Source organism: Eptatretus burgeri, chromosome 1, assembly GCF_056783735.1.
Source record: "Eptatretus burgeri isolate ZD-2024b chromosome 1, Ebu_testis_v1, whole genome shotgun sequence".
In the NCBI taxonomy this organism is placed as follows: domain Eukaryota; kingdom Metazoa; phylum Chordata; class Myxini; order Myxiniformes; family Myxinidae; genus Eptatretus; species Eptatretus burgeri.
This window is the reverse complement of record NC_140961.1, coordinates 14,406,669-14,424,455: the sequence shown is the minus strand read 5'-3', so window position 1 is coordinate 14,424,455 and position 17,787 is coordinate 14,406,669. Positions and strand designations below refer to the sequence as shown.

General features: G+C 45.5%; 1 protein-coding gene across 17 annotated transcripts in view; it reads right to left on the bottom strand.

The window, feature by feature from the left end:
- Positions 1-17,787, bottom strand: part of LOC147033910 (RING finger protein 17-like) — a 238,704-nt gene that overhangs the window by 192,632 nt on the left and 28,285 nt on the right. For 9 of the 17 annotated variants that reach the window (XM_085872821.1, XM_085872832.1, XM_085872848.1 and 6 more), the window contains exons 3-5: positions 15,600-15,700; positions 15,341-15,503; positions 9,387-9,460 (exon numbers count right to left, since the gene is read on the bottom strand). In XM_085872821.1, coding sequence (XP_085728947.1) covers positions 9,387-9,460; positions 15,341-15,503; positions 15,600-15,700 — 338 coding nt within the window. The remainder of the gene's footprint in view (positions 1-9,386; positions 9,461-15,340; positions 15,504-15,599; positions 15,701-17,787) is intronic. The other 8 variants (XM_085872863.1, XM_085872876.1, XM_085872896.1 and 5 more) reach the window with 2 other exon arrangements.

Below are 17,787 nucleotides of genomic sequence, written 5' to 3'. Positions count from 1 at the left end.
TTCCCGCACCACCTGTGCACACTGAGTGTCGGGCTGTCTCGGGCCCGTTCGGCGATTGGTGCCGAGCGCACCGAGCCGCGAGCGCAAATAGCGGCCTTTCCGAGGGAAAATTCGGATCAAGAACGCTACACGCCCACTTCTCCTCCGTCGAATTAGCAAGCTCGGGGCGGCTTGGCCCCGCCTCCAGGCGCGTCTGTGTGAAATCGATATATGCAAATTCTAGGATCAGGAGAGGTTCACGCCCCCGTTTCCTCCGACCAATGGGCGAGCGTGGCTCCGCCCCCGAGGTCATCCTGATCCAAATATTTGCATATCAGTTGCTCCTGCCAGCCTATAAAACGGCGAGCGCAAGGCGAATCGTGGCAGAATGAGTCAGTTTTGGTTGGAGAGTGGAAGAGAGCCGGGGGAAGAGTGTCAGAGAGAGTTGGGTTCTGGAGTCGGCTGAGAAGAGTTGCGGGAAGAGGCAAAGGAGCTCGGGTCCGAGGTGAGAAGGACGGTGGTCGGCGACGAGGTCGCGGTGTGGGATCGCTCGTCGCGGGACCCGAGCCAGCCAGCCAGCCATTCTCTTCCCCCAGGCCATCAACAATTCCCGCTTTCCCCCACGCTGAGATAGTGCAAAAAGGGGGCCCCGTTCCCACCCTACTCTAAATGTCGTGCCAACGAAACCCGCCAAGGAGCATGGAGTCGGGGCACAGCCACAGGGCCACATCTGCGGCTCGCCCGCCAACGCGTCACGAGGACGCGGGTAGGACCCCCCCCCCCCCGGTCTTGCGGACCTGGCCGCTCCTCCAGGTCACGCGCACAATTGGCCTACAGGCCTGTCTGCCCCCTTGTCTATGAGGGTGGCTTCTTTCCTTTGCTTTTGTGTAAATGTGTGTTGGCGCCGTCTGTAAAGTAGAACTGTATAAGTGTTGCCGTGTGTGCGCGTAGTCGGTGGTAACTCTGCGTCGTTGTTGCTTTTGTTTTGGTTGCTATATGTGCATTTTGACTGTATGGCTGTATATACGTGCTTTTCCGTGTGCCGGAAAATAAATATGCATTGTGTGAACTGTTTTCCCGTTTCGCTTCGTCTTTTCTTTATTGACCCTCCATCCTGCTTCACGTAAAGGGTTCGTCGTGGGTGCAAAACACCCGGTAGATAATCTGAACCATCGAGGTCGACGATAACACCGCTCAGTTATCCCGATAGTACGGAACGGGCCGCCCAAGCGGCTCGTGTCCGGAGTCGACCTGCGGCGAGGTACGATCGCCCGGTTTACCATCCGCGTGGGTACTTAGGTAGGTCGAGTTTGGCGAACAACCCTATCCTACGTGGGTGGCCGATTGGCACGATTGTGGTGAGGTCGAAAGGCCCACCTGTGACTGGCTCCGGGCGATAGTTCCCAGAGGGTCACGACTGAATTGTCCGTCCGGTGGGCGACGCGGTCGCGATTCGAGTGACGTGACCGTCCGCGAATTTGCAAATATATATATATATATATATATATATATATATATATATATATATATATATATATATATATATATATACATACATACATACATACAGATGATTGGTACTACAGAAATTTATTATATGGATACAAACAAACACGACATCGTGACCGAAGCTTTTCGTGCTGCACTCCTCAGGGTAAAACATCGCAGCAAGTGAAGAAGGAAGTGAAGGCGTGTGCTTTATAGTGTAGTATATAGTAGAAAAATCGTGCAAATTATGATACAAGCATCAAATTTGGCATTTCTGTTCTGCAGGGCTTTCTGATCAAATCTGCCCGATTGGCCATTTGAAAATCCAAATTTTGAAAAATTTGAAAGAAGAAAGAAACCTTCAAAAAAATTTGAAGCCACAGCTGGCTGAAATTCTTGAAGCGCAAGTGAACATCCCAGACAGAAAACCAAGGGGAGATGCAGTCATCATTGATGGCTCAGCACTTATCAATGCCCTACCTCCACACACTTCAAGGATATTTGATGACTATGCTGAAGAAGACATCATCCCAAAGGTGGAATCCTATGGTGCCAGGTACGAGAGGGTGGACGTAGTGTTTGATGTGTACAAGAAGTCAAGTCTGAAGTCCGAGGCAAGGTCGAAAAGGTGGCAAGGAATCAGAAGAAGTGTGACAGGAACCAGCAAGACCCCAAGTAACTGGAGAAGCTTTCTTCGAGATGACAGCAACAAGACTGAGCTGTTTCACTTCCTTGCGGAAAAGATGTGTGAAGCACAGATGACAAGCACTGTCATTGTCACAAAAGGAGAAGATGCCATTAGCAACACAAGGAAGTCACTGGATGCTGTGTCTCCATGTTGTCATGAAGAAGCTGACACTCGAATATTTGTACACGCCAGGGATGCAACGACGGATGGTAGCAAGTCCATTATCATTAAGGCTAATGACACAGACGTACTAGTCATAGCAATATCTGTACTGCCATCCTTACAGGAACTAAGTCTTGAGAACATGTGGATTGCCTTTCGCCAAGGAGCCAAGGCACGATGGATTCCAGTCCATGAGGTAGTTTCTGCAATAGGGCCTGAGAAAGCAAGGGATCCCATACTTCCATGCGTTCACTGGATGTGACGTCGTGTCTGCCTTCCGCGGTAAAGGGAAGAAAACTGCATGGTAGACTTGGAATGTCTTTGATGATGTTTCTGAAACATTCACCAATCTCATCCAGCATCCAACATTGATTCATGATCTTTATTATATGGATACAAACATATCTTGAGTTTTTTGAAAAAAAAATTTTTTTTCAAATTTTTCAAAATTTGGATTTTCAAATGGCCAATCAGGCAGATTTGATAAGAATCCCCGGAGAACAAATGTGCCAAATTTGATGCTTGTATCATCATTTGCACGATTCCTCTCAAAAATTGCTGTTATCTGCCCCACTATTATATGCAGGTCTCAATAAGGTAGATGCTGATTGGTTCAGCCATAATGACGTCACGGTTAATCCGAACGCCCATTGGTCGGCTCATCATCTTCACCTCGAGCTCCCATTGGCTGGAGCAGAGTTCGTCGATGATTGACGTTTGCAACCACATCCTTGAGAGAGGGGGGAGGAGTTTCCCCTAAGGTCCATTCACCATTTGTTACCGTATTTCCCTTGATCTTTCCATGCTGAAAGAGACACAGAGATCGTACAAATTCCTTTTGACGACATAGTATTGGATCGGTGGTAAGGATGAAGGTTGCTTCCAACATACGTAAATGAAACGAGCTCCGACCTCAGCTCAATGTCCTGAACATATTTGCATTGTACTGGTCTGCACAGATTGGGTTGGCAACCAGGTGCTGTGCAATGGCAGATAAAGCAGGTACTGTGGCCGGTGGTTGCTCGATATTTCTACATGCTCGCACTGGTTGTGATCTCACCCTCACAATCTTTCTTCGAATCGCCAAGGGGATGTGTTGTTTGATCCGATCAGCTAATCTTAGTGTTATGCGGCCCACGTACCGAGCTTCACATCGGCACTTAAACTCATAAATAACATTGCTGGTTTGTGAGGTGGGTAGCACATCCTTGTTGACCGACGTCAGAAAACGGCGAGAGGTAAAGATTACTCGGGGTTGCACAGCCAGAAACGTGTTGGATACAATAAGTTTGATTTGTACTTCAAACCTTCGTGATGATTGGCCTTTCCAGGGCATCCTCATATAGACTGGACATTTGTCTGGACCAATCTTCCGATCTCTTGTCATGTTTAGAAACTTGTGTATGTATCTCTTAACTATATGCTCAGGATAACCATTTTCACCAAGTATATTCATGATTTTGTCAATTTCAGCAGGAAGATAACAACGTGAACAAATCCTCTGTGCTCTGTAAACCAGGATATTGATCAAGGCAATTTTGTCCCTCGTGGAGCTGAAGGAGTCCCAGCGAGTATACTGCCCTGTGAAAGTCGGCTTCCGGTAGACGGATGTTGTGAAACCAAGGTTGGATCTATCAACCAACACGTCCAAAACGGTAATGTGTTCGACGATTCCAGCTCCGTGGTAAACTTCAGCACTGGATGCAGTGTTGAGCCATGCCTGGAAATTGTCACATGCCGTCCGAGACTCAAACAAAGCAAAAATGTCATCAACATACCGATAGTATAAGATGGGGGAATCGACCCCTTGCCTCCCAGTCAGTTTCTGCATTTCATGATAGCCTTCAAGGATATTTGCAAGAGCTGGGCCTAATGGAGAACCCTTGGCCATACCGTCCATTTGAACATATATTATGTTGTTAAAACTGAATTCCACCTCCCTTGTTGCTGTGTTCATTAATTCAACGAAGACGTGTTCCAAGCTGTTAGAATTGTGCAGGCCACCTTTGTTATCGCCAATCGTGCAAGAAGCTCGTGAATGTACGCATCGTCGTCCTGCTTCGTTTGCCATGACGCATGCCGTGACCACGTGGTCTGAAACGGTGGGTGAGAGCGTTTTCTTCGTGCTGTATGGCTCGTTACACTGTTCATACTAATCCTCTCCCGCTTCGTGTCGCGCCGAGGTGGAGCCGCGCCGCCATTTTACGACTCCATTTTTCTGTATAATTTCGAAGTTTTACACCCAATCCGCTCAAAATAAAATCAAATCAAATTTGGAATTTGCGAGCGACTTTTTTTTTTTTTCATGCCTCTCGTAATCAATGTTCGGGATGCCAACAACATCAGATGTTGTTGAATCGGTGTCCTGCAAATTTATGGAGGTGGAGGGATACGCACCCCACTCCTGACACCAGATGTTGAAGATTCGGCAGCGCTTAACAGCACCGCCATCTCAGGGGTTATAACGCCGGCTAGTTCGGCACAGGTCTCGGGTCATACGCCTCAGATCACGATACCAAAGTACCCCTGTGCCTTACCAGTTGGGGATATAGACCCCGGCTACAGACTGGGTTTGTCAGAAGCCGAGCGAAGTCTGCCACAGTCATTAACCGGTTTGGTTTTAAATACAAATCGAGCGATTGTTCCTCAGCGCGGCACGAATAAATTCAAGGCGGCAAATCTCGTACGAATCAGCCAGATTTATTGGGGACACATCGGGGAACACGACACAAGCAAAGCATTCATGAACATCATAATTAATCTATAACCCACTCTTACCTAGGGAGCTACGGATGGATACGGGTTTTGAAGGAGGCCCCGAGCAAAATAAACCTTCGACCTGGACAACATGCAAACAAGACACGGAGTACTTTGTGGTGCCTCATGGACGAGAGGAAAAGTGACGAAGGCAATAATGCGGCTCGTGACAAGCCGATTGTGTCGGATTTGAGCGCCCAGACCGAGCACGCAGCATGGCAAGATGGCGCTCGTACTCTTATCGGCACCGCTCGCGCACGCCGCGTGGCACGATGGCGGCGACGATGTCCTTTTGTCGGCATCGCTCACGCACCAGCCTCGGCGCGTCCAGCCGCTGTAAGGTCGACGGCACAGGAGAGAAAGATCTATGGTGTGTCCCAGCTGGTTTCTCACAAGGTCCAGTATGCGAATCCAGGCCTGGCCTGTACACCAGACCAGGCCAAATCTGGGTGTTGGGCTCCACAGGCGGATCAACGGGATCAAAAGACGTGGTCACGCCATGCAGGGAGTCAGGACAGTCAGAGGCTTTGTGGTTGGACCCAGGACAAACCTGATTATCACCTGCACGCTGGATCCATCGCCAAAGAGGAACAGCTTGTCGAGTCACTCCTCACGAAGCAGATCCCAGACAGGACAAAGCAGTTCCTTTTGCCTTTTCGAACCACCTCCGGGGACACGTGATTGGTCCATCGTTCGACTTTGCAGCAGCTCTCCGCCAATGGGTTGCTGGCACGTCTTGCTGACTTGACTGTCAGGGTGATGGGTGGGAGGGGCTCGTTAGAAGGGGGGAAAGAAAAAAGTAGGCGCCTCTTAGTGTTGAGAGATTGCATCTCTCCCAAGCTGAGAATAGCCATTTGTTAGCAGAATTACTTTTTAACAATTAAAAGAAAGAGCCAAAGGCATTCATTATAGAGCACTCTTAACAGCTGCAGTTCTTGGCTGTGTTAAAAGCCAAAGCATGTAGTCTCTTTCTTTGTGACACGGCTGAGCAACTGGCTTTTATTACCCTTGTAAAAACCTTGAGCCAAGAGAAGCCCGATCGTAAATCAACCTTGAGCCAAGGAAGCTTGGTCATAAACAAGCCTCGAGCCAAAGGAAACTCGATCGTAAATCAGTGCCATTTGACACAGCACAACAGCTGCTTCCACTTTCCAAGGAGTGGGATAAGGAAAGGAAGGTAAAGGCTCTTAAAAAGTAATCCGTCTTCCTGACTCACTGGCCGGATAATGACCAAACCAGATGGCTTTTAGAGCCCAAAGGGAGGAAATTAGCACCTGGCTTTTACCCCTTGGAGGAAATTGATCTTTGGGTTAGGGTTAGCATAACAAAGTCTCAATAGAAAGCAGTGATGGGAGCTGGGCCAATCTTGAAACCAGATGGTCCCACAAGGGGCAGGACAAATTGTATATAAGGCAAGCCAGAGTGCCAAGCTAGCAGAGTTAGATTGAGCTGGACTACTGTGGGTATTCTGTGTCTCTCTATATCTCTCCATGTATACATGTTTGGTGTGAATTAAAGCTCTTCTCTACCAAGACCATACGTGTGGACAGCGCTCGATCTCAATCAGCGGTGCAACGTGGTCTCAACATTTGGCGTAGTCGGCAGGATAAGACAGACCAAGGAGGAAGGCGAGACTGCCCTGGTGAGACAAAGGAGGACAGAAGTTGTTGTTGTTGTTCTCCTTTCGGCTGCTCCCGTTAGGGGTCGCCACAGCAGATCATCCATTATGATCCGCATACTGATTTGGCAAAGGTTTTACACCGGATGCCCTTCCTGACGCAACCCTGGTCGCCTCTTACAACACAGGGATAAGGATTGGGTTTCGCCATGATTCCGGGCTGCCCTACACCCTCTCATAGCGTGGCCCAGCGCAGAGCACCCGTCCTCAAGCGATCCTCCAACCCAAGCCACCGAGTCGCCGGATTACAGGCGCACGCCACTACGCCCGGTTACAAAGGAGCACAAAGGAGCCCGGTTACAAAAATCTTTAAGCCGGCCGGCTTAAAGATAAGGTAAGAAGAACTGCCTCTTTTCTCGCACCAGGGCATACAAGTTCGCTGCTCTTTGTGATCTGTCCTTATCTTAAAAGAACAAGGGGGAGAAGGAGCTTTTTTACACATCAAAAGGGGGTACCCCTGGGAGGGTTAAGGGTCCATTGCGAGGTCTCCCTGATCTGTCCCTTCTCCTCTGTCCCCACGTTTTCCTGGACATTGAGGTGTTTTGAATTATAAAGCAGTGGGTATGCTTTTGCTTCATGCAAATAGCCTGGATTTTTTGATTTTTTGCATATGGAGCTGTCAGTTACCGAAAAACCACCCAAATAAAAGGTGTGTGTCAGAAGAACGTGTTGCATGCTCGGGACACAATCGCCCGTAGGGCGGGTACTCTGCGAGTAAACTTCAATTTGCGAAAATTAAAGTATATACTTCAACACTGCATGGGGTATCATATTCTCTTAAAAAAATTACAACTCTTGGGGTCACAGGCATCACAAAGGGAAAACTAATTATAAACTCAAAATTTGATATTGGGTCAATCATGGTGGAACTTTATGCCATCTTCCAGGTTTGCTTTAGGTGGGAAGCATGGGGATTTGCGATGTCGCTCCATCAACTTCACTCGAGTTTAAATTTAATGTTATATTGTGAACACGAATCGGAAGACAAGTTTGCCATTTTACCGTACTTTGACTGAATTTGTCCCGATCATACATGCAATGGGAAAACATGGAAAAACATGGGAGTGAGATAGGAAAACAAATTAAATAAAAAATAAAAATTTACTCCGGCTGCCAGCCTGACAATCTAACAAAATTGAAAATCATTCCAAACAGGAAATATTGTTTTTAAAGATGTCATCAAGGACACATACAACAAGCACAAAGAACCAATTTAACGTGTTAGATATGGTGATGTACAGTAATAGACACTGGGCAAAATGGCAGTAAAACCGAGAATCTATTTATATGCCTTAAAACCTAAATTTAATTATTATATACACTTGAACACTGTAGAACACAAATCTCCTTAATACTTCCAAGAACCTCCAGTTTGCAGTACTTCAACATCATCTATTGGGTGGTGTACAAGACCGTTTCACAAGTGCTAAACTTCTGCATCTTTTTAAACAATCTGTAAAATAATTTTATTAAAATCGAAGTATGGACTTAAACACCGTGTTGGGTATCGTGTTCTATGAACTCTCCAGTTGGAGAAGTGTCTGTTTGTTTTCTTTGCCTTTCTAAACTGCTGGATGGAATGAATTAAAAGTGGTAGTTGTATACTTGGGGAGGGGTGGAGGTGTTGCCTGGGATGGTTTAAGAAAATAAATAGATTCCATACACCCCCCCCACCAACCCCATCCCTGGGTTCTGGGTTGGCGAAGCACGCAAATGAAACAATGTAAACGAGTATCTCATAGCACCACTTGCAGTGTGAGGAGGTATTTCATGCAAGTAACATTAAAATACAGCATGCCAATTCTCTATAGTCTATATGAAACCTTCGATATCATACGAGTGTGGGAATTATCATACTAAAAACATACTGCTTGTGTGTTGGCTTTACTTATATGCACTCAAACCACTGGACGGAATGAATTGAAAGCAGGTGGTCGTATATGAGATGCACATGGGGCAGCTTTTTGGCCATTTAAAAAATAAATAAATAAATAAATAACCATGCTCAATGAAAACTGAACCATTGGACAGAATGAGTTAGTTCGCCAGACCACAAAATACTCGACAAGCCACTACATCCCACGATTATTGCGTAGCCGTTGGCAACTCAAGGGTGGGTCGTTATAAAGCTTTCTTCCTTCCACTTTACTGCGAAACTCTGGAACTCTTCACCTTCTCATGTTTTTCTAAACACTTATGACCTTCACCATTTCAAAAAGCAGATTATTTTACTTCATCAAAAACTCTTAGACTCTTTCTTCACCTTTCTGTCTATGCAGATATTACTTAAGGCCTGGCATTGAAGACTCGTAGTTCGTGACAGGAGCCTTTAATATTAAAAAATAAAAATAAAAATTAAAAAAATTATGGGGGGGGGGCAGGGAGGAGGAGGTCCTTCCCAGGAAAGTAATAATAATAATAATAATAATAATAATAATAAATTGTTCATTGCTACTGTGTATAATAATCATTTGGTTCATAGAAAGTAGTTAACAAAATACAATTCAGTTTGTCGTGAAATCGTTGAACCCGAGTATATTTGCCATAAAAATAGGAAATCACAAATAATAATAAAAATAATAATAATAATAATAAATAAATAAATAAATAAATAAATAAAACGAAGCATCATACTTGAAGGATGACGGGAGGTTGGAGGATTCACAGCAAACTGGTGGCAGTTCTTCTGACTCGTCATCATTGAGCAGCTGCACAACAAAGCATAATGTGGTCCCACATGACGGAGCAAGCACGTGAAACAAACAGAACTTGCACAGTGAACTTTGAAGGAAATAAATAAAATAAATAAAGCCTCAACATTAATTGCATGTTCATCGAAGATCATATGTCCACATTATCACATTACCAAACATCAAAAACCATGCATAAATAGCAGCATTTCTTCCAAGTCAAGTAAGAGAATATCAAATGACATGACCCAAACTGATCGCTAGATTTAAACTGAAATTTCTGGAAACCCTTCACCATTTCAGTTAATGTCCAAACCCCTGCCGCACTCATCGATGACAAAACGAAAATCACTATGACATCCTGTGTTTGTGACCTTGGTTAACACATCCTGAAACTAGAATGGCAATCAGTAGAGCGCATAGCTCCGCCAGGGAGAACAGTTTACGTGTTGTATCCCACCGAGAGGCCGGATCTGCGTCCGGACCTGAACTAAAATCTAATCGGCTTGTTCTCACAACCGAACTCATCTACCTAGTTTTGGCATAATCCATCCACAACTTTTTGAAATATTGTGCTATATATAGTTTTTGGCCCCCATATCTCAATGGTGAAGAATCACTGGAAATTTAAGAAATAAAAGTAAAAATGTGTTGATCATCACCAAAATTCAATCAACTGGTTCTTGTCACACATCAAACCTGTCCACAACTTTTCGAAATATCACATTATATAACGTTTCAGCCCAATCACTCAGTGGTGAAGAATCACTTTTATAAAAAAAAATTTAAAAGCAAAAGAGCAATCAGAGATTGCAGACCCTCGCCAGGACTTGTTTTGTGTGGTGTTTGTGTCCTGGTGTGTTATGAAATTAATAACATACATAACAAGAACTGCCACTTTATAACTGCTGGCAGTGATGACCGGGTACCATGATGTTCCTTCCGCTTGACAAAACACTTGACCCTGACCCCTTCACGTTTATTATAATTATTCAATTTAAATAACCTCCGCCATCGAAGATGGACGGAGGTTACTGTTTTCACCCCTGTCTGTTTGTTACTTACGAAATCTAAAGATTTTGTAAGTATATTGATGACTTCCGTTTCTGTTTGTTTGTTTATGTGTTTGTTTGTGTGTTTGTGTGTAGGCACGATAACTCGAGAATGGAAGAAGCTACCAATGTCAAATTACACCACGTGATTCAGGAGGGTGATGGCGAGTGCCGATTAGATTTTGGTTAAAATCGGTCAAAGGTCAAGGTCACAGTGAGGTCAAACATCCAAAACATTCGTTTTTTTGATGGTAGAATCATCGTATTGAAACAGAATCATCGTAGAAACTTCTGGTTTGCATCGCTACCTTCTCCAGAGACAGCTTTTATTAGACAAGGTCAGAGGTCAAGTTGACGATTTCATAAGTACCAGTCTATGACTGCTTGTTTGTTTGTTTGTGAAATGTATTACGGAAAAAACTCCTGGACGGATTTCGACGAAACTTGGTGGGGGTATTAGGTATGGTCCAAGGATCATGCAATTAGATTTTGGACTTGGTCCAAAGTCCAATATGGCCGCTATGGCGGCCATTTTGAAAAAATATTTGAATTTTTGTTTTTGCATTTCTACATGTTTTAAGTGATTTCCAACAAAAAATAAATAAATTTATTAGAGAAAATAAAAAACAAAATTTTGCAACTTTTTTTTGCATTTCTACATGTTTTAAATGATTTCCAACCCCCCCTCCCCCAAATTTTGTTAGAGAAAAAAAAAATTTGCACCTTTTTTTTTTCAAAAAAATTTCGACTTTTTTTTTTGGGCATTTTCCATGTGCATCGATCTAGTTTCGTTTATTCAATCGTGGTTCAGTAGAGTCTGATCCGTTTTGACCTACAATGAATCAGATATCAGGTGCACTTAAGTGACCCAGCACTATTAGCGGCGGAGGTTTTGCACTCTACCGAGTGCTCCCCCTCTAGTTCAGAATGGTATCAAGATAAATTAAATTCCAACAAATGGAAGACCAAATAGGTACAGTCCTGCATTGGAGTTATCAGTGGGAACCCAAACAAGCAAAAAGCAAAGATGAAGTCATCAGGAGGAACATGGATAGGATTCAGGTTTCAGCTGCTAATCCTCTACCCTCAAACACATCCAGGCACAGCCAAGTGAGCCTTATTTAAAAATAATAATAATAATTTCAAACCCAGATCAAAAACATTAAATTATTGTGGCTGCCATGGGTCCGATCAGGATGAAATTTAAAACACGTATATTCTCCATCACCACTCGATCATGGTTGTGAAGTTTCACATAGATTGATGAAGCGGTTCAAGAGAACATTTTAAAAAGATTTTTGCTCAATCCAATAAGGCTGCCAGACCATGTGACCTATCAATTATTATTCGTGAACACCCTGGTATCCCCAAGGCTTGGGGAACATTTGTGTGACATTTCCCCTCTGTTCAGCCGTTTCAGAGATGATTTTTGAAGGTATATTTATTTATTGAAAGCAATATGACTGCTGAACCACGTGACCAATGACGTCATTTTTTTTCTCTGGACCAATCACTACATGATCCTCAAAATGTTCATACTGATCAGATGTAGCATTCTATGTATGCAATTGTCATTCTGAAGGCATCCATAACATCATTGAAAAATAATATTAAAAAGTAAAAATACAAAGAATTCCCCATTTGTCGTACTTGCCATGTGCCAAGTTTCAATTTTTTCCTTGGTACGGTTTTGGAGATGGAGGTTAAAAAAAGTTTTTCCTTTTTTTCCAACATGGCTGCCACACCACATGACCCAATGTCATACTTATCATTAAAATATTCTACATGAGCAATAGCTCCTGTGGTGAGAATTTTGTCTCAATCTGACAAGCGTTTGCAGAGGAAAAAAAAAAACTCATGTTCTGTGTGGACAGACAGACAAACCCAAATGCAATACCCTCTCTCTCGCGAGGGTAATTATCAGATCCAGATCAGGATTTTCAACAAAATTGAATAAATTCATCCTTGTCACACACCCAATGTGTCCACCAAGTAGAGTCAAAATCTGTCCACAATATTTTGAGATATCATGCTATAATATATTGTTGCGGATTCGCGCCCGCTGGCGTGCGAACGGCCACGTAACTCGAATCGCGGCACGTCGCCCACCGGACGGACAATCCCGTCGTGACCCTCTCGGACTAACGCCGGGAACTAGTCACGGGTGGATCTTTCGGCCTCACCACGATCGTGCCAATCGGCCCCCCGCGTGGGATAGGGTTGCTCGCCAAATTCGACCTACCTAAGTACCCACACGGAGGGTAGACCGGGCGATCGCACCTCGCCGCAGGTCGACTTCGGACACGGGCCACTTTAAGCGACCCGTTCCGTACTATCGGGATAACCGAGCGGTGTTATCATCGGCCTCGACGGTTCGATTAATTATCGGGCGTTTTAGCCCACGACCAACCCTTTACGTGAAGTAAGATGGAGATTCAATAGAGGAAAAGACGAAGCGAAGCGGGAAAACAGTTCAACATAATTCACATTTATTTCGCGATGGCACACGGAAAGCACACATATACAATTACACCAAAAGCAAATGTAAAAGGAGAAGAAACACACAATATTACACAAAAAGCAAATATAAAAGAAGAAGACAATGCAGAGCTATCCGACTACCGAGCACACGGCAACACTTATACAATTTTACTTCACAGACGGCGCCGACAACACATATACCCAAAGCAAAAGAAAAGGACCACCCTCAAGGATGAGGCGGGCCTGGGGCCGAGACCGCGTCGGGCCTACCCGTCTGATGATGAGACGCAAAGTGGCGGTGGCGCCCCGACTCCGCGGGCCTCGCGGACAGTGTCTGGTAGGGGGTGGGAAAGGGGCCCCCTTGTCGCACTATCTCAGCGCGGGGGGAAACAGGAGGGGGTTGTTGATGCTCGGGGGATGGAGGATATCTCCCTGTCTCGGGTCCCGCGCCGAGCGTCTCCACCACGACCTCGGTCGCGCCGCCGGCCTCTCCCTCCGCAGCACCCCGAATCCGACACGAGCACCCCCTCAACCGCCTTCGCCGCCTCTCCACAGCTTCGTCCGATCGCCCTCTCCGTCTCCTCTCTTGACTCGTCCCAACTCTTCACTGGCTCCGCGAACTCCCAACTGCGAACTCTTAACTGACTCGACTGACGAACGCGGCCCCCTTATATCCCCCGTGGCCTCGCTCCTTCACCTTTGACCCTTTACCTCCGACCCTTCACCTCTAACTGGCTCCCCATTGGACCGAGGAAAAGTGGGCGTGAATGCTTTTTGATCCGTGAATTTGCATATAGCGACCGCACTCCAACGCCCTGGAGGCGGGGCCAAATCGCCCCACGCTCACCGATAGGACGGAACAGAAGTGGGCGTGAGTCGTTTTTGATCCGTTTTCCTCGGAAAGTCTGTGATGTTTCTGAACACGCTGCTCGGTGCGCGCCCTACACGAGTCCAGTATCGGTGCCCACAAGTGGCGCAAGAATGGTGGTGATGCGATGGTGGCGAGTTGTGACGGTAAAGGTCGTGGCTGTTGTTGTGAAGCGGTGTTGTGGTTGGTGGTTGTTGTGTGATGGCTGTTGAGACGTGGTTGGTGGTAGTAGTAATGGCGGCTGGTCCAAAATAAAGATAGTAAAAGAAAAACGGCTATCTAAAAGGGTCGCAGCCCGCATAAATGACATTTATTCCCTCTAAACAACGGGTTTGGGCCTAACTACACATATACTTACAGAGATATCTCACCTAAGGGACCTGAATGGTGGTTTGCGAATTTCGTCAACCACAACAATATCATTATTGGCCCTGTCTCTCATTAGTGAAAAATTACAGCACCCGGATCTGGATCTTCACCAAAAGCTAATCAAATCAACCTCACGACACACTCAACCTGCCAAACAAATTTCATCCAAATCCGTCCACAAAGTTTTGAGATATCCTACACAGACAGACAGAGGTGAAAATATAACCTTCCACCTTTTGTGGGCCAAGATAAAAACAAAATTCGTATCCAGATCTTCACCTTCACCAAAATTGATTCAATTCTTCCTTGTCACAGACCCAACCAAGTTTCGTTCAAATCCGTCCATAACTTTTTGAGATGTCGTGCTATATATCGTTTTTGACCCAATCTCTCAAAGGTGAAGAATTGCTTCGAAAATTCTAGTACGTGGATCCGGATTAAGATTTTCACCAAAATCTAGTAATTGTCGTCACACACCTAACCTCTTCCAAAAATTGTCCGAATCCATCCACAACTTTGAGATATCCTGTTCACAGAGAGACAGACAGACAGAGGGGAGTAAAAACAACCTCCATCCACCTTTGATGGCAAAGGTAATCAGTCAACAAAAAGAAAAGAAAAAAAAAAATTCTCATTTGGATTTTTGTTGGTTGGAGCACGCCAATAATTTGAAGAATCTGGTTTTGAAAGCGAGTGAAGGGAAAGAGGAAGGAATGAAAACAAGTCAGGTCAGACAGGTTGTAGATGTAAGTAGGATGCAGATTTATTGGATTTTTTTTTCTCCTCTTCCTACAATGTCAAGGTTTTTTTTTGGAGGTGTGTATATATGCAACACAAGTCAGAGAAGGACAGTACTCACTTTTACTTGAATCACAACACAAGACAACAGACAAATCAACACTTTTAAATCCAAGAGACAGCCTCCATCTCGAACGTGTTGAGGATGCAACACCAATCCAGAAAAATCCAAGAGCTTTGTTTTTAACTTTGAAATGAAAAGCATTCGCAACAAAAACAACTGCATTTATAATTAAACGTTCCATCCACAATCAGCACTGCATGCATCTCCAGGAAACCATTCACTTTACACAAAATCTCTCTATAAATGGGTTATTTTCATATTCAAACCTTTTGCACTGCTTCAATGCTCAAGTCACTGTCAGAAGCAGGTGCGGAGGAGCTGATCAAATGCAACGCAGCCAGCCGCTGCTGGCACAAACAAATACCTCCCTTCACGGCAGCCAAGCGAATCCTTTTTTGATCGAACAACTCTGCCATCAATACCTTGCCCCTGTCACATCACATGACAGTTGCAGTCCCATCTAATTTACTCTCAGCTCGAGAAAAGCACTAAGCAATGGGTTTAACCAAACAAAGGAGCAAATACCGAGCGTTGATCAAGGAGCAATGCAGATCAATGGCTTCTGCAATCTGACGTTGTGCTCTAAGAGCATCAGCTTCCAGAAGCTGCACCAATTCTTGAAGATTCTGCAACACACACTTCAGTGAGATCAGTGGAAAGAGAAAGAAACTTTTATTCCGTTTGGTCCTGTTGAAGTTAGACTTTACTCAAAGCGTCTCCCATGGTAGACAACAAGGTATTCTGGAGGGCAGCACTTCTTCTCGGACCCTCCCATCCTATTAAATACCATTTCCCTGTGTCCAACAGACACGTGCAAGAAGAACACAAGGCAACGAAAGAATATGCAGATCAGGCGGCCTGTATTTTACGAGATCGTGACTTTTTTTTCTGTTGGTTTAACCTGTGTCCCGGGTCCCATTTCGTAGCTACCTGGGATGCCATATTGTTGCGGAAATGGCCCTTAGTGTGTTATTAAATATAGGATTAGCCCAGATCCCCTCTTAAATGCATGTTTAGCCAGTTTGTTCGGTAATTGGACGTTACATGTGTGTCGGGAGGTGTAGTAGACTGTCCAGTGGTCATACGGTGGTGGTGTACCGAGAGGCGGCTTCTTCTTCTTCCTGCCCCCCGCTTAGCTAGCCCCCACCCGGCGCTCTGACAGTCAGTCAAGACGTGCCGGCGACCCATTGGCGGAGTAATGCTGCAATCTCGAGCGATGGACCAATCACGGGTCCCCAGAGGCGGTCCGTAAGGCCCGCCCCAAAAAGGCAAGAGGAACTGCATGAGGTCTGCCTTCTGCTGTATAAGGGACGGCTGTGTGAGTCTGCGATCTGCTCCGTGGAAAAGGCCCGCCCCGAAAGGCAAGGGGAACGGCTTGTGCGAGTCAGCGATCGGCTTTGTGGAGAGTGGTTTTGGCCGGCTGTTCCTCCTCGGCCATGGACCCAGCCTGCGGAGCCCAAGACCCCAATTTGGCCTAGTCTGGTGAACAGGCCAGGCCTGGATTTGTATCCTGGACCTTGTGAGAAACCAGCTGAAACACACCATAGATCTTCCTATCTTGTGCCGTCGACCTTATGGGTGCTGAACGCGCCGAGGCTGCATGCGCGAGCGGTGCCGGGAGAAGGAGTACGAGCGCCATCTAGCCACGCGGCATGCTCGAGCTTGGGTGCTCAAATCCGTTGACATCGACTTCCCACGAGCCGCATTCGTGCCTTTGACACTTTCCCCTCGTCCATGAGGCATCACCAAGTACTCCGTGTCTAGTCTGCATGTTGTCTGCATGTCGTCCAGGCCTAAGGTTTATCTCGGTAGGGTTCCCTTCGAAACCTGTATCCGTAGCTCCCTAGTTATAGATCAATTATAACATTGTCGTGAATGCTTTGCTTGTGTTGTGTTCCCCGATGTGTCCCAAATAAATCTGGCTAATTCGTATGAAAGTTGCCGCCTTGAGTTTATTCATGCCGCGCTGAGGAACAATCGTTTGATTTGCATATAAAACCAAAATGGTTACGGACTTGCAGACTTCGCTCTGTCTCTGACAAACCCAGTCTGTAACCGGGGTCTATTTCTCCAACTGGCAAGGCACAGGTGTACTTTGGTATCGTGATCTGAGGCACGTGACCCGAGGCCTGTGCCGAACCAGCCGGCGTTATAACCCCTGAGACGGCGGTGCTGTTAAGTGACGCCGAATCTTGAACATTTGGCTGTCAAGAGTAGGGTGCGATTCCCTCCACCACCGATCTTTAACAATATGTCCCATATTTAAAGTATTTACCTTGCTTACATCCGTCATGATACCAATTACCATGAAGGACAATGCTTGAAAAGAAAACACAATGCAAGCGTGTACACCTCAATTATGACAAGTCTACAATCAGCGAGGCACAGCAGCACCTGGGAACCATGCAATGGTGTCTTCAGATCCATCCTATGGGGGTGAGGTAACCAGGTATGGGCATAGTTCAACAAAGAATAATAAAAATATGTCAAAAGAAAGAAAAGGACGTCTATTTTGTGAGGAAAAGATGCCTTCCACTAGTTAGGATTGGTTGAACGCCATGGTCTGAGAATTGTCGCGACCCTTGCTCAACGGCTTGCTCGAGGAGTTTCTGCATTTCTCACGACGGCTTTTTATTTTGCACACAGTCAACACTCGAGGAAGAGCTAGAACAAAGAACGGATCAGGATGCAAAAGAACAAAAGGAACAGCAGA